The sequence below is a fragment of the Brachyistius frenatus genome, unplaced genomic scaffold, assembly GCF_029030835.1.
Source record: "Brachyistius frenatus isolate BFR_SWC_R1_liver_20210118 unplaced genomic scaffold, ASM2903083v1 Contig_22, whole genome shotgun sequence".
In the NCBI taxonomy this organism is placed as follows: Eukaryota; Metazoa; Chordata; class Actinopteri; family Embiotocidae; genus Brachyistius; species Brachyistius frenatus.
Genome location: NW_027210621.1, coordinates 4,761,611 through 4,787,579, shown reverse-complemented (window position 1 = coordinate 4,787,579; position 25,969 = coordinate 4,761,611). Strand labels below are relative to the sequence as shown.

General features: G+C 41.2%; 2 protein-coding genes across 2 annotated transcripts; one reads left to right on the top strand and one right to left on the bottom strand.

Annotated features, from left to right (window-relative positions):
- Nucleotides 1–13,551: 13,551 nt before the first annotated feature.
- Nucleotides 13,552–20,908, top strand: zdhhc15b (zinc finger DHHC-type palmitoyltransferase 15b). The gene is made up of 11 exons (XM_069697038.1): nucleotides 13,552–13,723; nucleotides 14,095–14,121; nucleotides 14,233–14,327; nucleotides 14,455–14,575; nucleotides 14,852–14,921; nucleotides 15,235–15,267; nucleotides 15,354–15,474; nucleotides 15,630–15,762; nucleotides 15,944–16,070; nucleotides 16,411–16,529; nucleotides 18,374–20,908. The coding sequence occupies exons 1-11, from the start codon at nucleotides 13,606–13,608 to the stop codon at nucleotides 18,415–18,417; spliced, it is 1,008 nt and encodes a 335-aa protein (XP_069553139.1). The 5' UTR covers nucleotides 13,552–13,605; the 3' UTR covers nucleotides 18,418–20,908.
- Nucleotides 20,909–21,001: 93 nt separating this feature from the next.
- On the bottom strand, nucleotides 21,002–25,930 carry uprt (uracil phosphoribosyltransferase (FUR1) homolog (S. cerevisiae)). Its single transcript, XM_069697037.1, is given in 8 exon segments — nucleotides 21,002–21,226; nucleotides 22,748–22,846; nucleotides 23,507–23,668; nucleotides 24,232–24,294; nucleotides 24,447–24,516; nucleotides 24,602–24,644; nucleotides 25,468–25,607; nucleotides 25,610–25,930. Coding segments are annotated over 8 exon segments (759 nt in total). The 5' UTR covers nucleotides 25,685–25,930; the 3' UTR covers nucleotides 21,002–21,119.
- Between the last annotated feature and the right edge of the window lie 39 nt (nucleotides 25,931–25,969).

Sequence of the window (25,969 nt, the reverse complement as noted above, 5' to 3'; positions counted from 1 at the left end):
ATTACAAGATAAATCTGCCATAACAACTGTAAACAAAACACTGACATAAAAGCTGATGTGTTTGCAACAGTTCACTATATTTTGATGACTAGGGCTAATGTTCTGACTCCTTTGAATCTATAGTGTGGGACTTTTACATATACATTAATGTCCATTACATTCAAGCCCTTTCCTAATGATTTCACACATTGCTGATTAAACCTGTCAGTGCCAGATGAATCTCTCTGTAATTCACTGTAAACTGTGTTTTTACATCTGTTGCCTGAGGTGACATTCCCGTGCTATTTTCCAGGGATAATCATAAAAATTAAAGATGATTTTTACAATCATGATAGATCCCTTTGATCAGCACCAAAAGGCCTGAATGCAGAAGCCAAACAAACTACAAGAAAAAAAACTAAGGTGGTGCCTCAGTATTATTTAGTTATGACAGGCCATCTATTTCCATGTATTCATACTTCTACAAGTTAGATTTGGTATTTGTAGAGGAAAAGTGCAGAATCTTTATGATCATTAAATCATTTATCATGGTCAGGGTTATAATCAAATGTCAAATCATTCTGTGACTTCTCAGCTCATGGAATATTGTTTTTATAACATTTGTGTCGCTGACGCATTTTGAACCGAATGGAATAGGAAAATGATGCATGGAAGAGAGGGTGTACCTGTATCAGGTGTCCTAAGGTACCGCCGGTCCAGTGGCTAAGCACAATGTGAAGGTTGAGGGAAGAAGACAGCTGTAGGTGTTTTTGATTCTCTGGCTAGTCTTTTCCTGGTTCAGTTCTGATTGTTTCCACTTGTCCTTTTAATGCTGCATCTGTAAATCCCCTGTTGTTTGCTTTTTGAATGACATTTCCTCATAAATGATTTAATTATGGAAAGATTTCCACTTTCCTCTTTAATCTCTCCAGTGATAATGTCTCCCAATCAAACACAGTGCCTATGCATTTGCATAACAAAAGGTGATTTGTGAGAGCACCTGTATTAACAGTCCTCTCATCCCACCACCTCTGCACCTCTATGTCTCTGGATCAGGCAGCTCTCACCTATCTCACCCCCCTGGTGGCTATTTAGGGTAGATTTTAGTCCTTGTAACCATTTATGTAAGATGGTGTAAAAGCATAGCTGAAATAGCTGACATTTTCCCTGAGTCTTGTTTGATTATGTGAGAAAGGTCCTAATAAGAGACATCAGGCTTGTTTCCAGTCCTTGTGCATGTCGAACACTCAGCCCTGGACCCATCAGGCCTGTTCTCCCAGCCGGCTTTGATGCCACTGCAGAGCAATCAGGCTAATTGGCCATGGCAACACAGATGAAATATTTCAGAAGGAGAGAAAGACAAAAACACTGGCTTGGAAAACTGAATCAATATCATTAATCACAGACAGGAATCTGCTATTAATGGTGTCTGTTTTCTATTAGAGGCTGAACACAGACGTCAGGGATGGGGATTATCTGGCCGGTGCTATGACCCCATCTGTCCTCAGCACGACCAAACACTGGAGTTCATAGTAGAGTGTGCGGCAGAGTTCACAGAAAATAATGTCACCTCCTAAAAGAACTAAATAACAGTCTCATCACTATTTGTCAAGGTTGCAGTGGGTGGTACAACTCACACCTGCAGATGCAACTGCAACGCTCAGGGCGTCAGTAAGAGGACTTACATAACCCAGGGGTGTAAGATACTATTTCTGCTCTGTATAATATGTACTGTGTGTATGTGTGTGCTGCTTTAGACACAGCAGAAGAGCTGGCTTTGAAGGGCGAGAATATGAGTGTCTATCAGAATCAAAACAGGCGTAATCCTTCCTGTGAGCAAGGCTGTCTCGACAGCTGTGTTCTTTCTTTTTCTGTCGTTTTTTTGACAGCCAGGCCGTTTTAAGAGGTGACACTCAGTTACTACAAGTAATACCTTACTTAAACCCACATTTAAACTTTTTTTTTGCCACTCTGGGGAGGCAGAAACAACCGCTAAAATTATCACCTATTAACTTTGTTTAGTGACATGTTCGCAGACAGCTGTCCATTTAAACACTCAGTATATAAAGAGCAACATAAGCATTTATGTGGAGTTGCGTTTCTAACTTTCCTTTTAGCATTTTTATGTTGAACGTCTGTCTAATATTCTGACCATGGTTTGGTAGCATTGTTTTTGCTGTCAACCAACTGCTGAGATGGATGTTCACCTGCTGGTTGCACACTTTGTCTGTCTGGTTCTGGCCAGAACGGTGTGTGTTTTTTGTTGAATAACGCTGCCCATTGCAGCTGCTTTCTACAGTAGGTGAGATTGAACATAAACAGTAACAGTCACGGGGCAGACGAAACAAAACAATAGGCTGAAAGATGCTAAAACGCTCCATAGATCTGAGGAAAACTGCAGAGTTTGGGCGATAAATCTCTGTGGTGATGTCCTTTAACGTACAAGAGGGTCATGTGATCCATTGTAAATATAAGAATATCATTTTTAGCAGCTTTAATATCAATTTTGAATAAGCACCTGATGTGCTCAATCCTACATTAAAACTACCAGTAGGTTCAGGAGGCCGTTGTCAACAACGTATTTGACTGTTAGACATTACCAATGACAGGCGTACCGGACCTTCGTCATGGTCGCAACAACAACAACGACAAAAACAACTATAATATAATATGATATAATATTGTGACAGCTGTAGTTTGGATAGGTTTGGCCACCAAAACTTCTTAGTAAGGCTTAGGAAAACATCATGTAACTAAAAACACAACACAAGTTAACTTAGTGCGTAACTTTAAATAAGGCCACATTGAAACTTCCTGTCGTATCGGACACAAACTCATCACGAACAGTGGCCTCCTGGATGAGAAGACTGTGTTTGGTCCATCCAACCTGGTTGTCTATGGGGGCTTTGTAAACTCTTCATATTACCTCACCTGACTTCCTCCTTTGCTCCAATGATAATTAGTATGGCCACCAGAGGTCGCAAGTAAGTTTAGTAGGCTCCTACTAGCCCATATATTTGGGATAAACGTGTGATAACCGCCTCTTCAATAGTCTGACAACAATCAGATTGGGTGTAGTAAGTGCCAGGCCTTGTATTAAACTGTGACCTTGGTGTGAGAAAAAGCAAGACTCATAAACATGAAAGATCCACTGAGCACTGCTGTGAGCCAGGTAACATGAAAGGCACTTTAACAAGGGGTTGGGCTTAATGAGAGCCCTGGAGACCAGAAAGGCAGACCGTAGCGGCAGACCGTAGTGACTGTCCCATCCAATGGCCACCTATTCACCAGCAAAACAGGCATAAAGACCCTGCTTAACCAAATGGAACTACTAGAGAACTGCCACAGGTGGAAAGTTTGTTATGCTAATGCTTTGAGGGACTGCAGGGAGAAGTGTCAAGTGTAAAAATAGTTCAGCTGCCATCCCAGCAACGAGCCTCAGCACTGGTGCACTGAGGCAGTGCATGCCTGTTACTTGCCAGGTACACAGGAGCTGTATGAACTGCACCCCTCCTCCCTCTCTGTCGCTTTCTCTTTCCCTCTCCTCCCTTTGCAAACCCTGACTTTGATGTAGCACTGCTGGTTATGCCATATTTTTCTTGGCTATTGAAACCAAATGGAAAATACAATGTAACAAAGTTCTCGTTGCTGTCCAAGTGCATAGATTTAACGTTTTATGTGACTTTAAAAGATGGGGGAACTATTTGGAGGTGACACTGGCACTCTAATTCCCCCCTAATCCCTAACTCAACACAGAGATCTTTTGCGAATGAGAAGTCTCTTCCACACTCTATTTAATGCTGGAGCTCTCCTTTGTATAGAGGTAGTGACATCATCACCACAAGATGTGTCCATTATCAGCCACCTGATGACATGTGGGCAAGTTGAATTTGTTGTCATGGAGACAGAAACACTGCCGTACATACAATGCATATCTCTGGCTGCAGGGCAATAACATCCACTGGCAGTACGATTTTACATTCACGCAACTCCTGCAGCTCGGAGTTTGCACATCTGCTGGTATTTCACATCAGGAACTCTCTAACGCAATAACTAATGACAAAAACCAAGTGAAGATTAACTGAAGAGAAGCAGCAGTAGTGCCATTCTTACTAGCCTGAATTAAATCCAAGCCAGACGTACAAGAGTTGCTCCTAATATTAATATTAACATGACAATCCAAGAGAAACATGTTTCTACTTGTTCGGTTGCTGTTTCCCATCAATGAATCACACACATTAAGAAGAATTTGTGTTTGCACTCTTTTGACAGTAATTACTTATGTTGTCAAGTTTATAATAGTCTTTGGAATGGCATGCCGTAGTAAGCGTTTGGGGCGACTGTATAGGTATAGTCTCCGGTCTGTGGAAGTAAATGTATCCGTGCGCAATGGGAATATTTTGGTCATCAGAGACTGGATGAGGATTTGCAGTCATGCCGAGACCCAAAGGACCCCGACTAAGGTTCTGTTTGGACTCACGAGAATCCCTCTCCAGGCAGCTGTCGGTCTGGCCGGTGGCTCCTGACAGCAGTGGCACTGTAACACTGGATCCAAAGCAGGGGAGACAAAGTCAGCTGCCAGGGTTTACATGACACTGCCAGTGGAAAGATGGAGCGTTTAAAATGAAATACATCAGTGGAAAGACCTTCAATGAAACCAGCTTTTCCCTACTGATAAAAGGTGCTTTGACCAAAAAAAAAAAGTCTTTGCTCTTTGTGACAAACTGTCACTATAAATTTCACATTCATTGATAGGTTTTTCTTGGAAATTCTAGGTGAATTAGAGACAAGGTCTTCATTCACAATATTATTAGATTAATTGCATCCATAGATATCTATCTGTTCTTTGTTTTACTACTTTGTCTGGGCTGAAATATCTCAATGACTTTTGGATAGATTTCCATTAAATTGTATTCAGACATTCATGGTGCCCAGAGGATCAATCTTAATGACTTTCGTGTTTCCATGGTTTTTCATGAAATACCACCAGCTGGTCCAGATGTCCACTGTAAACATCGTAAATATTATACCAGCTTATGGTAGCATTGTTATATGTGACCATGTCAGCTGCTGATATTAGCATTTAGCATGGCTGGATTTCCACCATGGATGTCTGGAGAACGGTCTCGTACTAAACCTAACCATCTGCCCCTACACTATAAAAAAGTACTCTTTTTTTCTTTTTCAGCAAAAAAAGTCCCAAAATTCAGAAGCTACACCAAATGAAACAATAAGTTTATTTTGGCAACATTCAAGTTTTGGTTGGTGTAAATTTCTGTCTTCCCAACTGATGACACAGTATGTTCCCCGAAGCGCGAGGCAGCATTGTACAAACTGGGAGGAAATTTCTTTGCAATATGAGTAACAACTTGCAAGACACATGGTTTATGTATTATTTTCTATTTTTAAACGCAACGTCAGCTAATGAAGTGTTCCTGCTGGCACAGGCAGCGACTTGAAATGGCACATGTGCCCTGTTTGTGTGCTCGCCTGTCTGTCTGTCTGTCTGCACTTCAAAGGCATGTACATATCAGATACAGCGACCGGTCCAGGTTTCTTGGGGGTGCAGACAAGGTCAACAACATGTGCTATGACTACTAACCAAACCCCCCGCGGCTCCAGACTGCATCTGTTACATTCCTCACAAAACAGAACACAACACGGTCACCCCGTTTGTTTTGGTAACCCGGAGCATGAAATACGTTAGTGCCTACATGAGGAGGCTTTAAACGCAAAGGTTGAGATTACTTAATGTCGTTTACAACTTGGTAACTGTGCCACCTTTGGCTGCCTTCTCACTGTGCTGGGAGCTCTTGACTGCATTACTGAATCAATAAGCCCCTTTCCACCTCCATATGCTTTTGATTTTCTCCTTGTACCTGGATCTTTCTTTGTCAGCACCCCCACATTCATGTATCTTCCTAATCTCCTTTACCTTTGCTTTGTTTACCCTGCTGTCTGCTACTCCTCAGCCATCGAGTCCTTTTCTCCATCGCTCTCCCTCCCACATTCATCTCTCCGTTCTATTTATCCCCCAGTCTGCCTCTCTGCCCCTGTGTGTTAAATTGGAGCATGGAAACAGATTCCCTTAAGTACCTGCTCTGGAATATCCTACAGGATGATAACTCCAGACCCTTTCCATGCAGGGCTGGTAAAACAGTCAAACCCAAATTCAAATTTTCAGAGTAGAGAGAAAAGAAGAGGCCATTAAAGGGCTTTTGCAACTTTTGAAATGTAAATTCATAGATGGGGTCACCTCTTCACTCAAGGTCTTCATCAGAATATTTATGAGCCTGTAATCTTGGAAAGCATTCATTTGTGTATGGTTCAGATGGGGTGCTCATAAATTACTGCACACTGCTGTTGCAGGAGACAGATGAGCTGTTGTCACCCAGGTTTTCTTTATGCCACATTACTGCTCTGTCAGAGCTCAGTTCTTTGCATGATCTGGCTCTGATAGAGTTGTGCACATCTGGACTGCTGATACTCGAGTTCAACTCTGTCCTCTTGCAAACCAGGGCCTCAGGTGAGTGCAAACTCTGCAACACGGGGAAACAGGGGACCCAATTGTAGGATAGGTAAAAAAAGAAATAAATACCATTTTTGATTATTGCGAAGTGCCACCAGGATTTTTCTTTACTGCCTTTCATACAGATGGCAAGAAGTCTTTAAAGTTTAAGTATGCTCAAATAGTTCCATATCATTAATCCTGAGAGCGACTGACTGATTTATAGAGGTCATTCTGTGTGTGTATACAGGCAGAGCAGTGTTTATTTATGAGGCTGACTGACGGACACCAATGGTGAAGGAAGACTGATTTGGTCCCATGTGAACCTGACGTAGTTGCGTCAGTAGGACTGGATCATCAGAACCCAATGAGGCCTTCCACTGTCTACCTCAGTCTATTCCCCGCTGCACCATCAGTGAGTAATCTGTTTTCTGAGGCAGTGTGGGGAAAAAAAGAGCGCTCACATATTTGTGTTCTAGTTCTACTGGTTGCTCAGAGTTTGACACAACCAGTACAAAACATCAGGGGGGTGGGGGGATGGGGTGCCCATCAGTACATTTTCCTTGTACATGGTATTGTGTGTGTTGTGACTGTGTTTCATGGAAAGACTCCACTGTCACAATATAAGCACCCTTGGGGGACACTGGAGGCGAGCATACAATACAAAGCAATCAGCATCTAACCCTGAGAGATGATAGACTTTCCAGCTGCCCTCTGTGTCCAGTGCACTACTCTGTCTTCTCTCTGTTTGTATCTCACCGGTGGCACTTAACAACCACTTTCTTTTCACTCGGCCAAATAACACATATTGCTACAATCAATTGTATTCATGGGAAGTCAACCTGAAGTGATGAAAACGAGCCTATGTAAGAGGATTGCCTTTTGTTCTCACTATCTCTGAGGAGAAAAGGGTTATCTCCCAATCAGACTTTCCATGAGGCATTTTCAGTGGCGAAGATGTGGTGTAGTTCAGACGGAGACAGACAGTGTTTCAGCTTTCATAAAGGCTCTTGAAAGCGACAAAGCTGCTACAATTCCCCTTTGATGTTCTTCCCCAAATATTATCGTGTGGTTAAACACGATGTGTTACTTGATCACCTGGAAAAAGGCAATTAATCTGTCTGATGACAAGCACAGAGATCAAGAACAATGATACCGATGAAATACATTTTCAGTATAAGTCCTTTTGCCATCAAGGCAATGAACAGTCTTCAAGGAAACACAGAATTTGCCCACGAGCGCATGACAGGCACTCTGTGTAATGAAATGCTTTTATTAAAACAGATGTAGTCCTCCTTCGTGGCGTGGCCACTGAAATTTCCATGATTGTTGAAGACACACAGGTCTCCACCCTTGAGCAGATTTATTTTCACACATGCTGGGTGAGGTGTCTGCAATTCCTCCCTGCCCTGTCATTGTTTGTTCTGCTGTTAAGAGTGAATATGAGCAGAGGCTAGGCAGAAATATAGTCTCGTTTCAGGGCTTCTCCTGCTCCGCGGAGTGCCGTTTGGTGATGTCACACCAGCTCAACCGCTTTCCAGACGTCTGAAGTCCACTGTGTCCATCAGTGGGGTGAGAACCAGGCCTTGACGCTCTGCAGTCGTCCTCAGAGTCCGAACATTTGGCTGTATGATGTAAAAATGCAGAAGTGACATGCATTATTCTCCTTGATTCCAACCTGACTAATTCATACATGCATAATTCATCAAAACAAGTTTTTAGACATTTCTCACTGCAGTGCATTGGTGTTAATAGGTTAGCGTTAGAATGAATTAAGTCCTTTTCTGCGTTGTGTTAAGCTAAATTGCAAATGACGTGCGTGACCATGTTCTGTGAAGTCATAGCTGTTTTCTTGCACTGGTCTGTCTCTCTAATTACTCCTGTGCTCATGTCTGATTTTTGCACACATACCTTTTGTCTAAATGCGGGCAGCTCAAAACAGCTACTCTTTGATCACCTGGACGCACACCAATGACAATATGTTGAGATGAATGCAGACTTTCCAATATGTGCTCCACATTGGCTTCAAGCGGATGCACGCAGGATGAATTCCCCCGTCCAGACGCACAAGCATGCAGGGAATGAAATGGAAATCCTATCAAACTCCGTACTGCATCATCCTGTGGTGTTGCAAAAAAACAGAGGCAGACATAAAGTCTGCAAACAGACAAGGCAAACACCACCACCATTCCTCTTCCTCATACACGCACATGCACAAGCCCTGCTGCTCCCAAACACACACACACACACACACACACACACACACACACACACACACACACACACACACACACACACACACACACACACACACACACACACACATGGAAACACACACCTCCCAAATGAATCACCCTCCCAAGTGCTTAGCATCATCAGCATTCCCTGAATCAGCCGTGACTGCGGAGCTCAACTGCATGACATGAGAGTCTCCGGGGTCAAATGAAATGCACACTCTAAGTGCCACTTCATCTTCAAGGCATAACAGCGAGCAGCAGCTCAAGAGCAGACTCGAATAACACCGGATTGTGTCGGCCATTGTGCTCCTCTCGCCGGTTAACAGGCCGGCATGGTGGCTCATTGTAATCCGTGGTCCTTTCACACTTTTCTGCAGCCACGCACGACTTCTCCCCAAAAACGGACTGTCGTCCAGCCCCTACTGTCTGTTTATGTAGACTACCACCAGGGCGGCAAGGAATGCACTTCCAACACGATCTGCTCGCACACATCTCCGAGACGAGGAGTCTGCCTCGACCTGCTGATATGAGCTGTTTGTGTTTTAGTTTTACACAGGGGTAAATGTTTTGATTAAAAGGCCGTTACTATTTTGCTAGTCACAATGACTTTGTAGTGGAGGGGTTTGCTGCCGTGCTGATGGATGGATGGCCGCTCCCTGCCTCCAGTGAGCGGTTGAATGAGAGAGGAGCTGTCATCACCCGGCTGCCGACACTGTTGCCTGAAGAGAGAGGAAGGCGGGGTGGCGGAGGGAGCAGGAGTTGGATGGAGAGCCAGCGAAGGACGGATGTGTTGAAGTGGGAGTAGATATTAGCGAAAAGGAGTAGGCCTCAAGAAAGGAGAAGGGAGAACATGTGTGATGGAAGAGTGGAGGTCAGTGGTGGGTGCAGCTCACCTCACACCCCTGTCCCACAAGGCCCTGCAGAGAGGGAGTCTGCATTACGTAAAAGGAGGGAAAGCAGGTGGTACTGTGAAGCACACAAAGCCACTCTACGCAGCCCTGCGATCAACAGTCCTGCTGGGCTGTTTAAAGTCCACGCTTAAATGCCCCACTAACCCTGGGGTCCCATGACACGATGAAAAGTTTCACAGCATTCAGTAATGGGGAGAAAATTACACTGGTTGTTACGCATTGTGCCGGGCGGCCACGTAAGAGAATGACGACATGTCATAAATCTTGAGAACAAAAGGAGTATGTGGTTAAAGCAGCATCTCTCTGTAGGGATGAAGGAGGAGGAAGGGGAGGGGGTATATTAAAGATAAGAGTCGCACACTCATAAACAGAGATCAGTGCTTATAGTAACATCAATGAACTTGTTCTTCCCGGCATAACCTCAGTGTATTTCTGCAGGGCTTTCTCTCTCGCTCTTTCTCTCTTTTTTTATTTCACAAAGATGACTGAGCCACAAAAACACAAGTCTACGTTCAAACAAGTCTAATTACTAGTATAATTGGATACCTTGATGTTCACACTCCTTCATTATAGGGACTCGATCTCCTTTGATGCGGATATCAAAAGTTGCAAAGCAGGATGTACGCAGCTTTAATGAGTTCACATTAAACTAACATTTGACTTCATACAAATGTGAGATTCTGTAAAGTGCAATCAGTAAACGGTGTGCTGGGAGCTGCTCAGATTGCGTCTGTAGCAGCAAGGCTACGTTGGTTTTAAAACAGTCTCACATTGCCTCCTATTGGGCACTCCCGCAAAGTGCACGTGGTGTTGATTTTGGTTACAAAATGTCTAAATCTTTTGAAAACATTAAAAAAAAAAAAAAAAAATGTCCATGTCTTTAAAAGTAGCGTAACAAGCCATCAGGGGAATAAAATGTACGCAAAAGCAGTTTGTCTGGATCCAGAGCAGTCTTACCCACTGTCCTATTCACTCTCACAACTGCATTCATAAATCTGTATACATTTCCCTTGTATTTTGAGGTGATTGCAAGATTGCAAGAAAAGTATTTAATATAGTGAAAGAAGAATCATCGGTAAAAGTACAATTGAGATGCTGCGAGTAAGTTTTCAACAGGGCAAGACACCTTCCAGAGGGAGCAGCTGGAGACACCACACTCCTGTTCCTCAAATAAAATGATAAGACACAGGCATTGAACACAAGAAAACACAACAAACTGTGTTTCTTAATGCGTCACAGGCTTTTCAGTGGAACAGCCATCAATTGTTCCTTGATCATCATTAGCGCTGCCGTAAAGGGAGATCAGGGTCACCACAGGACGGACCAACAGGATAAACAAAGTAGTGAAAAGGTTGGTGGTCATGGGGCTGAACCGGACACCATGGAGGCACAATCTGTTTTACCTCATCTGTGACGAGCAGATGCATTAAACACCTACAACTTCCGCATCATAGTGTTGGGCAGAGATCCACTCTCTGACCAAATGGCCTCTCACTGAGGAAAAAAGAGGAGCTGAAGCAGCTAGTACAAGCTGAACTAGTCTGCCATGCATTTCTCTCCAGTACAATATGCTTGGGCATATTCTGTCTTCCAACATTATGTGGAAGGAAAAACCGAAAGCATTTTATAATTCATCTTTGCTGCTGCTTATTCCTACCATTTTACATGCCTTTAGTGCTGTCTCTTTGTTAAAGTTTAGCTTTACTTTATTGTATATCAATTTGACACGATGAGAAAAGACTTCAAGTCACACGTGAAAAACGTTAACACACAGAAAACGGATAACAGTAAAGACCAGGATTTACTCCCATTGTGTTTCAGGTGGCTTCATTGTATGACATCATTTTACCATCACACACACACACACACACACACACACACACACACACACACACACACACACACACACACACACACACACACACACACACACACACACACACACAATTATATAAAAAAAAGTACAAAATTATTACATTAATGAGAAACAGCTCGGGATGATGTAATTGACTGCGCGTTGTTTTGTGGAGAGGGTGAACACTATTCTTTATGTTAAAAGCTAATCAACTACAGCAGCATTCACCGCTTACCTTCAAACAATGCTGATGCAGTTTTGCTCTTGGGAGGTCACAAAAACAATTAGGTGATTTCTTGTTTGCATGTGTGTGGCCTGCAGTTATTTTGACAAAACTACAGCTGTTGTGTGCCAAACGAATTAAGCTTACAGCAATAAACAAAAACTCTTAATTGGAAAAAAATAGTGTTTCATGTTAATGATTCCTCAGGTGAGGTCCAGCGGGGGACCTGCTGCTTGTCATCCCACATCTCTTTCCCCTCATTTCTTGCCAGCTCTCGACTCTTCACTTTCTAATAAAGGCAAAAATGTTGAAACAGTCCTCCTCAGTCCTGCTCATCCTCAGTTTTTCTCAGTCCCAAATCTGTTGGAGATGGTGGGTGAAGTGCCTTTTCGGTGTGCGGGTGCCATGGCGTAGAATAAACTTCCAAGGTGGAATTTGTCTGCTGAAGGGAAAAGTTAAACACTACGTGATGGCACCACCATACAGAATGTAGATTAGTACATTGCAATTATCTTTTTGTCGTGACTTTTGTCTTGTGAAGCTTGGTACTTTGTGCTTTCGCTTGTTAAGACCTTTGCTTTGATTGCTTCTTGAAAAATTTACCTTTTTCTTTTTTTTTTGGACAACAGACACAATGAAGGTGCCTTGAAACCAAAGCAAATACAATGTAATTCTATGGGATCAAATGAGGGTCATAAAGATTTTGTGCTTGTGAAATGATGTTCACAAATAATTTCACAGTCTGCACTTGTATTTCACGTTTCGTCTGCACGTAAAAACAAATTGCATGCTTGTATCTGAATGCAATAGATAACTTTTCTCACAAATTCAAACCTGTGAATGTGTGAAAACGTTTTGCAGCTGTAAACACGTTTGTCTATGTGCAAACAAATTTTGTGCACACAAATATCATTTACACGTGCAAAATGTTTTTGTGCCTGTACAAAGTCTTGAAGAGGGACACACACATTTCCTATTTTTGTGTGTGACCCTGAAGTTACGGACACATACTTTTTCCACCTTCAAGTATGACACTGAAGTTACAGACAGGAGCTACAACAACGCGGACGAATTTGGACTCCGTTTTTACGCCGGAGCTGTCCAGCCAATCAGCACGGTGCCCGCTGTCTGGCCAATCAGAACATTTTGCACATGTGTAAATTATATCTGTGTGCACAAAAAATGTTTGCAGCTACAAAACAGTTTCACACATTCACAGATTAAAATTTGTGAGAAGAGTTTTCTTTTACAAGCTTACACATTAAGATACAAGCATGCTTTTTTTTTTTTTTTTAGGTGCACAAGGAATCGTGAAATAAAAGTGCGGACTGTGAAATTATTTGTGAACATCATGTCACGAGCACAACATCTTTGTGCCCCTATTTTGATCCCATAGAATTCTTCCATCATTAAATTGTGTTTTTTACACTTTTCCGAGTGTCATGTCAACCAGAAGAGCTAATTTTGCCTATTGATGATCTTCTTTTTGTTATATGAATTACAATGCGTTTTTTTTTGTACATTTCAAATACATTTTTAATGAAATCCAGAAAAGATGATGTAAGGTTAAACTGTACTGTTTTTTTTTTTTTTTAATTCTTAATAAATGTATTGCCAGTGTACAGTGTCTATAAACAAAACCTACCTGTGACGGGTTCACAGGAATTTGCCATTAACCTGTGACGCAGCACCTATTAGCTTATTTTATAAGATTATAAATCATATTCAAGCAGTAAAAGTAACGAGTTCGTTACCGATGTAAAATAAATAAATAAAAGACTAAAAACACGGGTCTGGGCACTACAGTGCAGCGAATCGCTCCCCGATGTCACGGATGCATAAATCCCAGGAATGGTAGTCGAGCGCAGAGGAGCGCGGAAGGCAGATGGAATATGGCTCTCTCCAGAGGTTTGAGATGCTGTCAAAGGGTTTTCTCCTGGATACCTGTTCTTATTATTACCGCCGTCGTGCTGTGGTCGTACTACGCCTACGTCTTTGAGCTGTGTGTCTGTAAGTATGACCAGCTGGCTTGGTTTGTTGTGATTTGCAGCGTTTCACCACTGATTACCGCACAGCGGTGTTGACAACAAATATCGTGATAGACCGAGCAGGAGCTAGCAAACTAGGCGGAAGTGGTTTCGGGTGTAGGCTTTTATTTGGTGAACATGATTTTTAATTTGATATTGTCAGCATTAACTCCGGTTTCATGTAACTATTGCACCGTTGTTGCTCCCTGCTAAACCTCCAACCTGACAATCTGGCTCGTCGTGTAAATAATGTTCCTCTATTGGACGTGTTAGTAGAAACCAGTCGCTCCATTGTTTCCTGTTTCTGGCATCCAGCTTGTGTTTTTTTTTAATGCCATGTTCTTGTTTTAACAGTTACACTCACCAATACAATGGAAAAAGGTAAATTACCCTCTAATTTAATTTTTTTTTATTTTTTTTTTGCTAAGTTCATGTCACGGTTGTTTTGTATATCATTGTTGTGATATTATTTTGTATATTTTGTGCTTGCAGTGGCATATCTACTGGTATTTCATGTGTGCTTTGTGATGTTCTCCTGGACTTACTGGAAGTCCATATTTACCCCTGCTGCGACACCTTGCAAGAAGGTAGCCTAAGCGCTGGAAGATGAAAGCCTGAATATAAAACAATATTCTTTTTTTGTGTGTTTTTTTTTTGTATCATATATTCATATCTGTTGTTTGGAAAAACAAAAACAAATCTGGTGTGTTTTAGTTTCAGCTTTCCTACTCAGACAAGCAAAGATACGAGATGGAGGAGAGGCCAGATGCTCAGAAACAAATCCTGGTTGATATCGCAAAGAAACTGCCCATTTTCACCCGCGCTCAGTCCGGAGGTAAGTTTTCCTGTCACACGCATGTCAAACCCACGAGGCAGGTACGATAGCCGCCGTCCGTCATCTCGCACATAATCTGTGTGTGGTGAGAGCAAGTAGGTTAGGGCAATGGCAGCTTCGTGTGCGATCTCGAGCGTCGCCGTCCAGCGCAATCGGCCCATGTATCTCTTTCATTAGTGCTGATTGCTGAGAATAAGTTCTAGGCTGCAGGAAGGATGTGAAGGGCACGCTCAGCTCGAATGTCGTTCCCTCAACTGGTCATCCTCTTGTCTCCAGCTATCAGGTTCTGCGACCGCTGCCAGGTACTGAAGCCCGACCGCTGTCACCACTGCTCGGTTTGTGAAACGTAAGCCAGCCTTTCCTCCCCAATCCATTCATCTAGAGAGGTCGCCGTAGGCAAGGAGATATTTGTTGGCGATAATTAGAGGATGTTGCTTTGTTGGCCTGCTATCTCCTAGAAACGATATCTTGATGATCAATCAGTGCTGTGGATTAGCAAAAGGAATCGGCAGGTAGCCAGAGAACATGTTAAGAAGGCTGTAATAAAAGTTGGAAGTTTTATGATTTGAGGAATAGTATTAAGGTATTTAATGCTTTAACATAGCTGCCATACTCTCTAAATAATGGAGAAAAACAACAACTTTGTTTTCCTTTTATAGGTGTGTCTTGAAGATGGACCATCACTGTCCCTGGTAAGTTGTAAGTTAGCCTACATGTCAATGTTAATGAACTCCTGTTATCATTTTTTTTCTGACCCCAGAGTTTCTTTCTCTTTTAGGGTGAATAACTGTGTTGGTTATTCCAACTACAAGTTTTTCCTTCTTTTCCTCTCCTACTCGATGTTGTACTGCGTATTCATCGCAGCAACAGTGTTTCAGTATTTCCTCAAGTTCTGGGTGGTGAGTGTCATGTTAAACATTTGATAATGTGAGTTTCAGTCACTATTTCCTTTTTCAAAACAACAGAGAACAGGGCCTACTGTCTTTGGTTATGGCTTTTTAAAGCCACCTGTTTTTTTTCTCAAGTTTCTAGTTCTCCTGTTTCTCTCTTTCAGGGGGATTTGCCAAATGGGCCCGCAAAGTTCCATGTCCTCTTCCTCATGTTTGTGGCACTCATGTTCTTCGTCAGTCTCATGTTCCTCTTTGGCTACCACTGTTGGTTGGTGGCCAAGAACAGGTCCACCTTAGGTGAGGGTTTACATATTTATCGGAAAACTTCTTAGATTCCCTATATTTACCACTAATGTCATAAATGGAGGATCTATTTGGTCTTTCTTTGGGTCATGAATTCAGGTTGTTTACAGAAATAGGCATGGAGAAGTGAAGCGTGAAGACATGTTCTTACATACAGGTCTTTTTCCTTTCCCAGAGGCCTTCTCGGCTCCAGCTTTTGTCAGTGGACCAGACAGAAATGGCTTTAATGTCGGTATACGCAGAAACCTGCAGCAGGTATTTGGAGAGGACAGGAGACTGTGGTTCATCCCTGTCTTTACAAGGTGAGTTTACTTTCAGGAGACAGCAGGTTAGATGCATAATTAACGGATGGCAATTGTGAACCTGTACACTTGAGTTGTTGTCCTATAATTTTTTTTTATTTGCAACAGACAGACAATAAAATTACAGAGCCAAGGTAAAAAAAATAAATTGCAGTATTTGATAATTAAAATAGTAAACTGAATATTCAAAACATAAGGGATAGTTGATTGGATAGACAATATGAAGTTGTGATTTTACAGGTAGAAGTGTTGGAGCTAATAAATAAAATGTTGAGTTGGCTCAATGGTTGGACCTTTTGGTCATAGTCTTGACTCTCCTTTTGTATGTCGTATCTGTCAGCCAAGGGAACGGCCACTACTTTCCCTTGAAGGATCGGAGTTCTGAATCCCAGAACCCCTTATTGGCGAATGAGGACATGTGGGATGAGTCAGATGATGGGTCTGAGGAAGGAAGCTTGGGTGAGTTTAATTCAATTTTTATCTTATTTATACTTACACACACTGTCTTTAGTATCCAGAACACAAAGGTTTTTCAATCTTACAACTAAAATATATTTGACATTCAAGTTAAATTAGACGAATCTTTGTGTTGTGATAAAGATCACCCGATAAACTGGGTCAATATGTCTCATTATCAGAGTCTAAAGAGAGTTGTGGCGTTTCACCAAAATATATAGGACCTAAGAAGTGTGGTTCTTGGCTGTAAACTCCTGTAGATAAGATTTATGGCATAAGAAATCCAAACTTTTTCCTTCTGGAATTATTGTCTCTCATGGTGTGAAAACAGTCCATTGAAAGCATCTTCAAAAACAAAATGTGTGTAGTTCTTTACCCAAAATCTTTTATGTGGGTAATTACTGTGTATTGGGAGGTAATTTTCACCTTGCAAATTGCTTTGCAGTTTCCTGTGGTAAGGCTGTAAATGCCAAACAAAATAAAATCAGAGCCAAATTCATGCAGGCAGCTGCTGACTTTAAACTCTACTCTCTAAAAAATGTTTTACCCTCTGCACACAAATGAACAGATACATGAGCGCCTGTGTCCTATAAGCTGTCTGTGTTTGGTGGATTCCTCTGAAAGTTATGTCTTTTATTGGTTGAGAGTAATCCCAATTCTACTCACTTGTTTTAATGCCTTGGTTGATAGCAAAATATTTCTGAAAGCTTCAGTTGCAGGTAATTTCATTTCTATGACCGACGAAATTACCATCAGGGACCTGGAAACGCATCAATACAATGCATGCATGCAATACATCATCCCAAAACTCATAAATGTTCTACTTCATGACTTGGAAGGTTTGTATTCAAACCAGGGATACACGTAAACATCTGCACGTTATTGGTATTAGCCAGCAAAGGCATTCAAATTACATATTGAAATCAGTATGAAATAAACATCTCTGGTGATATAGCAGGAAGATAAAATGACACTTTAATGATGCCTATATGCTTGAGGCGATATCCCTGGTGTGAGGGTGTGCATGCAGTGTGACAGAGGGTGCAACAATATGTCTGCAGTGTGATTTTTAAAAATTTAAAAAAAAAATTTAATTAACACTTTTTTAAGTGGTTGAAAGGGATTGCAAATTTGCTGTTTGTAATGATTGTTACAGGGAGGGCCTCATCCAAGCCTGGTTAAGTAGGAAGGATCCGCCAGTTATTTTGAAAAGAAAATGGTACATGGAAAATAAATATTGGCAATGTTTTACATAACAAATTAATAGATTTAAGTAGAGTTCTTATTTTGCCCAGTCAATGTGTAAATCATAAAAAGCATCTGTCAATGGGCCATCACATTAACAGTAGGCATAGTAATAAGGTAATTCCACTGCAGGAGATTCATTGTTCTCTGCAATTAGGTGGAACAATAAATGCTTATATCGGTTCTGGCAATCCGCAAAAATTGTCCGAAAATATTGCAAAAAAATTTTGTGCATCAAAACATTAAACAAAACAAACCAATACCTGATGAAAGTCCCCCTCTCCCATTCAGCATACGCAGTTGGAGGAAGAACACACTTTGCCGCTTTGGATTAAAAAGGCTTATTATTGTGCACTTTCTCTGCTACAGCAATCACATCAAACCACAACAGATTTATACAACATTAGTTCAGTTTCAATGACCTGGAGGCATCAGTCTCGGCCTGTGTAACTGCTGCTGTGTTTGGATTGCAACCGTAATATTCTGCCACCACCTGGTGGTCATATGAAACACACCGTTAACCATGACCTGCATCAGCTACAACAAAACCACAAAAAAACATGATGCATTAGCATGCCGAAATGTCTTTTCTCTCATTCCAGTTGGAGACCAAGATCCATCTGTTACCATAGAGATGGAGGAATAATTTACACTGGTACAGGATATGAGGACCTAAATCACACACACACTGTACCACAAGGTAAATGCATTCCAAATCATGTGGATGTTCGGACATGCTGAAGGGGGCCAAACGAGTGGATTAAAACCTGCATTTGGACTGTCATTGCCAATTTCCCCCTGCTGTTTTACATAATGATGAAAAAAGGAACTGATTGGATGACCAGCGGCAGCATCACCTCTCCTCTGTCTGGATGGATAAACAATAGCATCAGTGTTATTTGGAAGAAGAAGAAAAAAGAAAAAAAAAAGAGTCGAACATTACCTCACTTACAAAAAGGCAACTGTTATGTACCACAGAAAATGTACTGTATTTGCCTGTAGTTGTTGATTGTGTTGAAGGCACCGGTCCCAGTGGGTTTGTTACTGATACTTGGGGAATTAGGAAGCTTCTGTCTGGCACTGTGCTATTTTTGTATGCCTCTGTTTCAGAGCTGAGTTTACAGTGTTGCACCTCTGAGCTTGGCCTTCACAGGGTGGTATCTAAAGCGACCCCACACCCATAACGCTCCAGAGGTCTCTTGGAGTGGGTCAGTTGTTTGAGCTCTTACCATTTTGGGGTTTGCAGCATATTTAACATAAGATTTAACTTTATTTTTCTCAATGATCATTAGCATATAATAATACCTGACTTTATCTGCGCCTTATTAATGCAACTATTCCTCTGTTGTGGGAATCAGTTTCTCCTGAGAATGTATCCTCCTGCTTGTGAGTACAGTGTGCCAATATTTTAGGCACATATTTATGGAAGAACCTATCATATAATGCTTTTATAGACTATGTTAGCGTCCCTGTTGCAGTTACAATGGCATTAACAATGCAAACAAAATAGATTAAACTTGAGTTACATTTAACTCCTGAATATTATGGCACACTTAATATAATGTTTATAATTTTTCAGAGTAGTCATGTGTTGAATATATTGTATATCATGACTTAAATGCTGTTGGCTGCATTGCTGCTTTTAAAAAAAATGCAGTTATCCGTTTGATTTTTTTTAAAGTTAGTCTCAAAGATGTGTTTTGCCCTCTTTGGCGGCACCTGTGGCGACAAGCAGTAACTGCAGCTGTGTTTTTCCAACTTTTCTGGGACAGAGTCACCTGTGTGGCGTCAGTCAGGTGGCAGTTGATGAGGGATTTGAAGAACCAGTCTGTTGCGTCGTTTCGCTCCGCCTACCCTCTCTGGCAGAACAACTATTGCGCCACTTGCGCAATACCCCAGAAGTGTCTCCACAGACACCCAGCTCGTTCACTTCACAATACTGCTAATTGAAGGGCTGTCATCCGTGGGCCACAGCCTCGATTATCATTGGGGTTACCTGATACGGCGATAGATAGCGACAGACATTTATTTAAATGAAAATCTTTGAGATGATTACTTTAAGTCTGAGGAGAGCGTATGAGACATACCGTGATAGACATTTTTTTTAAACAATTATCACGATCTTGTTTTCCGTCATATCAGCCATCCCTAGTGAGATTACACTGAAGTGTGGATGCAGGATGATGCAAGTGAAGTGAAAGCAGCTTTTATCATCGGCACAAAATCATGCACAGGCGAGGACATGGGTGCTTCTATGTCTGTTTCCATCTTTGATCTTTTTAAGTATTCATATAACGGTACATGTATACACTTGACTGATCCTCATCCACTGGTTGGTGCAGGGCAATGGTCTTCTGTAATATGATGTTCTGATTTTTTTTTTCTTTTACCCGTGTTTACGTATTTTAAATTTTTTTAATACCAATGAAACAGATCCTCCTCATCGAGACTGTTTGTTGTATTTAGCCGGCGTTCTTAGTTGAAAATCATTTCTGTAATCGAGTTTGCCTATTTATCAGTACGAGTAAAATGTTGAGACTTTATCGAGCCTTGATGCCGTTTGAGCTTGACACTTTAAATTGATTCATTAGATCTGTTTTTCTATGTTGGGTAAGCCAAATTGAATGCTACTCTTGTCTGAGAAAGGCTTCCGTTTATTTATCAATTAAATCTGTATGTTTTTATCCGAGATCCGATTTGGTGTTTGAAAGCTTGTATAGAAACGTTAGGAAAGATCGAGTGTTTCATGTCATCTCGTGTCTATTTATTGTTATAATGTTCTGCTTTTTTTCCCTGTCTATTAAGTTAATTCACACCTGCTGCTGGCAGTGTCTGTATATTTTGATCCATTAATTGAAGCGATGTGTTTTTATCAAATAGGACATTTATAGCATGAGACGATGAGAAATTACACCCAGTTGGCAGACCAGAGTTAAATATCGCTGGAGTAATATGGTCCCTTTTGAACGGTTTGTTTGCATTATGTGATTGTGGCGCTTCCCTCTTTCATCACCCGAGAACTACCAAAAATCCCAATCCAGTTTCATTTGCTGTTCTGTCTGTAAACAAATATAAATTCTTTATTGATCCATCAGTTGTTGTAACATGCAAAATAAAATGATCCAAGTTGAACTCTTTATATGGTCGAGTCATTTTCTTTCAACAGCATAAGCATACACCGCAAAAACATAATAAATACAAAATTTTTATAATTTTGTATCGGTATCAGAACTTTGTAATTAAGTTGCAGTGTTTGGCACAACAAGGAGAACATGAGAAACAAGACATAGTATAGCAAAAAGATACCCAAAGCAATTTGCAGATCATGTTCCTCAGGTTGTCTTCAGTTTAGTCGGTGCCGAAGTACCTCTGTCCGAAATGTGTCGGAGCCACCGGGTGAACCTCTGTTGTCAAGATGGTTATATCGGGGAACTCCTGGATTATAGATTTAGCTCCTGGAAGAGACGTAAACATCAGGTTACGTTTTTAAAGGCATCCTAATGCCTTGGCGTGATTGTTAGGAGTCGGTAAACACAGCCGCAGCAACTTGACTATCTAAATTATTTTCTGATGCAAGATTGCCAGGAAATTCATGACTGGATGACAAATGTCCAGAAGGAACGACTGAACTCCTGCCAGCCTCAGCTGCTCTCTCTGTGGCGAGCCTAAGCACAGCTGAGTTGTGACAAGACACGGATAGTCTCGGGCTTCAGAAAAAAACTTGAGAACACAACTGGGGCTGCAACTAATGATTATTTTCATTGATTTTCATTATTGATTTATCTATTGGATATTTATTGATTAATGGATTAATTGTTTGGTCTTGAAAATGTCAGAAACTGGTGAAAATGTCGATCGGTGTTTTCCAAAGCCGAAAGTGTCTTGTTTTGTCCTGACCAACAATATTCAGTTTATTATCGTGGAGGACTGAAGGAACCTGAAAATATTCACATTTAAGAAGCTGGAATCAGAGAATGTTTTTTTTTTTTTTTTTAAATGACTCAAAATGGTTAATTAGTTGATTATCAAAATAGTTGACCATTATTTTTCTGTCAATCAACTTGTTGATTCATTGACCGATCATTGCAGCTCTAAACACAACATACTGTCATATTGACAAGATGTTATGGCAAACCTTTTACCAAGCGGTGGCTTTCCTTCACGACCGGCTGTTACAGAACAGCATCATCATTTATTTGGAAGCTGTTTTTTTGTCTCTACTATCCCCTGAGGGAAATTTCTCTTTCTGCTCCACTATGTTTAGCAGCTAGTCTGGTGTTGCTACTTCATCCGTCTGTCGTTTGGTGCTGAGCCGGTAGTGCACAGTGGGTTTTAAGTGCTTTTTTTGATGAAAGCAACGGTCTGCTGTGGCCATCAAATTTTTTAACATTGTCAATAGATACACTGTCATTATAAAAAAACAACAACACTGAGAGCAGCTTTATAGACACTGGTAACAGACAGTGGGGTGATTCTGCTGCCATTTTAACATAATAACATTAAAAACATTTTAACACTGCAATGCAAGTGTTTTAAAAATACTTTATCCACTTCAGAGTAGTAAATGTATCATGCCCTTCACATTTGTTTAAGTGGAATCTTTCACCTGACAGATTCACTAGAAAAAAAAGGTTAAGGGGTTTAAAATCATTAGAAATCCTTCTCTGGGAAACCATCAGTATTTATATTCAATGTCATGGCAATCTGGCCAATAGGTAATGGAGCGAAAACTAGATTATATGACCACAAATTAACCAATAAATTCCAATATTATATTTAAACCCTTAAAAATGGGCTTTAACCAAGTGCAACCCCATTTTCTAAAGCCAGTCGTCATTAGTGGTAGAAAAGCCTTGTGTTTGTAATATACCAGCAGCGTGTTATATGAAGACAATGACAGCAGATTCAGGACTGAGTGTTTGATCTGTTAGGTAAACAAAAGTAAATGGGTGGTAAGCTGCAGTTGGCTGGTTTACCGTGAGGTGTGGAGAAGAGGCTGAGCAGGATGATGTGTTTGGGCTGGACTCCGTGTTCGATCAGCACCCTCACCGCCTCAATCACAGTGTTCCCCGTACCTGCACACATACAGAAAATGTAAGGTTACGTGTTTGCCTCACGTTCACCTGTTTACAATGTCATGTCATTTACAGAAATTAAACAATATGTGTTCATTTAAAATTTCATTTATAAAATGTATATAGCTGCTGCATTATGCAAGAGTCTCAAAAGGGAACAGTTGCCCGATGACTGATCTGCTCATGAGTCTGGGCTCTTGACAAGCTTTAATTTCTCCCCCTGTTAGCATGCCTTAATGAAACCATATGTTCCATCATTCTGACACAGTACAACATACCTTCAACCAAGCTCGGCCACCAAGGCATTTTTTCAAAAAACTGAGAACAGAAAAATGCTGCTTGGTTGGGAAACAAGGGCTATTAAGCTACTATTTTTGTTGGCCCTTATTATGCTATTCAGCAGCCTGGTGGCTATCTCCCAGGCAGTGTATAATTTCCCCCATGAGGGCTATAATTATCAGAGCAGTGTGAATGGGCCTGTATGATGTGGTAATGCAGACTTGGTGGTGAAGGTCAACTCAAGGGAGATTTCTCAAAATGAATAAATACATAAAATTGGATTTGCATTTGCACAAAACTTGGACACCTCTTCACATGTATGTGCCACTGCAGGAGGTAAACTAGAGTTACTAGGAGGATAAACTGGGCTCTGCTACTTACTAAGAATGGGGTACATGAGCAGCACTTTTCTTCTATACACATCTGGGGGGAACTTGGCATAGTAGACCTTGGCTTTCTGTGTCTCTTCATCACTCTGGATGAGGATCTTGCCAATGCGGATGGAGCGGCAGCAATCGCGGAGACCCTGCTCCATGGCCTCACCTGTGGGAGGACACAGAACAGAACAGGGTCGAAAAGGTTAAATTTGTATTTTGGGGGTGGTGTTTTCTCCATCAGTGGGGATTTCCAATAGCACTTCATGTGATATGTGTCAACTATCGCGCTCCTGATGAGACACAAAGGAGCCCATGTGTGTCTCATCATCATAAAAATCATCAAATTGGCTGAATTTGTTCATTTTACTCTTGCAAATCTGACTGGCAAGTAGACAACATGACCAACATTCCTGATAGTCATTCAAGGACAATAAATTCAGATTTTCTCTGAATACAAAGTGAACTGTGCGTGTTCTGCTGACTGAGATGCATTCAGAGACCAGTGCAGAAAGGTATCCGTCTCAAACACCTCACATGATGTGGATCTATTGGAGAATTCATTGTTTTCAGTTTTACGGGGAGAAAAGAACTGGGTGCTCCTAAACAAAAGGTTATTATAACCTGATGAATAAGTGAAGAACAGTATGTACAGCATGAGTACATCGTTTGCATGTCCTTAGACAGGAAAGACTCTAATTTGGTAGGTATGCTACAGCAGCTTTAACTCACCGCTCCTCATAATGCTGACTCCACAGTTGCCTCTTTCAAACTTGACACCGTCATACTTGTACCCTGAGGGGAGAATGAAGCAGCAGCAGTCACAAACGTAGTTCTGAACAAGCCCACTCCATCATATATCACGCTGGAGGTAAAACAGTGACGAATGGGAACTCAAGTCCTTTTTTTTTTTTTTTTACTCTCTTTGTTGTTGGAGAGAGACTCACCTGTTGGTGTGGTCACAGTACACTCTGAATAGGGGAGCTGATTCAAGCCCTCTTCAACTACTAATCTGATCTGTCATTGAGCAAAAAAGGGATACGCATTTTAAACGTACACATACACACAGTTACAGCATGTGGTAAGTGTATCATGATCTTACCAGTCGGTCTGCACAAAACACAAAATCTCCTCTGCTGGTTGTCCTGGAAATATAAACATGAGCTTTATTAGATTAAACGTGGTTATTGGTGGTTACTGGTGATCTTATTTCTCCTTCAGATTAAAATCTGAACATGATTGTGTGGAGCTGATAGGGGTTATCCCTTATTTTGGATGGTATTGGGTAACATGGGGCTGCAAATAACAGTTATATTCACTAACGATTAGTCTGTCAATAATTTTCTTGATCAAAATGGCAAAAACTGGCAAAACGTTTTTAACCAGTGTTTCCCAGAGCCCAGTGTTCAGGCCGACGGGTCTCGTTCTGTCCAAACAATATTCGCTTCATAATTATGGAGGACAACAGGAACGTGAAAACGTTCAAATTTAAGAAGTTAAAATGTGAGCATTTTTTTTATTAAAAAAAAATACTTAAAACAATCCATTGATTATCAAAATAATTGGGGATTAGTTTTGTGTCAATCAGCCACTACAATAAATGACTAATTGTTGCATCTTTAGTTCACACAGATATTCTTTTGGTCCCAGTACAAAATTATAAATCATATTGTTCTTGATGTCGTTGTAAAATTGTGTCATTGAAATTATTACGTCAGCGACTAAGAAACTGAATTTAACCCTTCAATACCCAATGTCCCTTGACTTTACGTGATTTCATTCAAATTAAATATATATTATTTTCTTCTTGGCCATCACATTTATCTACTAATTATATTGTCCTGTAAAGACTGTAAACACAGTTAAAATATTTCATAATAGCACCTAGAGTTTCGTCTTGAACTGGAGGTACAAATAACTTGATTTTTTTTTGGTGTGTTTTTTTTTTTACGGTGTTGTCAGACTCACTTGTCTCTGATTATTGTCTGTAATTCACGGATCTGGTCGTTGAGAGGAAGCAGCTTGAGCTGCGGTCCCAGGTCGTCCTGGCTGACGGGCTGAGGCTCAGAGTTGGACAGGACTGCAGCGCTGCTGCTGCTGCTGCTGCTTTTGCAAACCGTACTTGCTTCATCGGGTGCTCTTGACCGCTGTTGACATTGTTGAGCTGCTGATTGTGGCATGGCATCCTGAGAACGAGGGCAGAAAGGCTTTGAGCTGAAGCCGGTTTAGCGTCTCCTGACCGGGCGACAGTTACCTGCTGCTACCCGACGAAGGAGGCAACGTGTTTTTCTTCCTGTAGCTTCAACTCCCGTTTTCACGGCTTACGCAGCTACCGCATGGAGACCGCCCCGTCCGGACCGCATTCATAAACGTGTCGGTACTCTACCACGTCGTGTTGAAGTCAATTTAACGACTGTTATTTCCTAAAAAAAAAAAAAAAAAATTTAAAAAAAAAATCGTAGCGGATAGC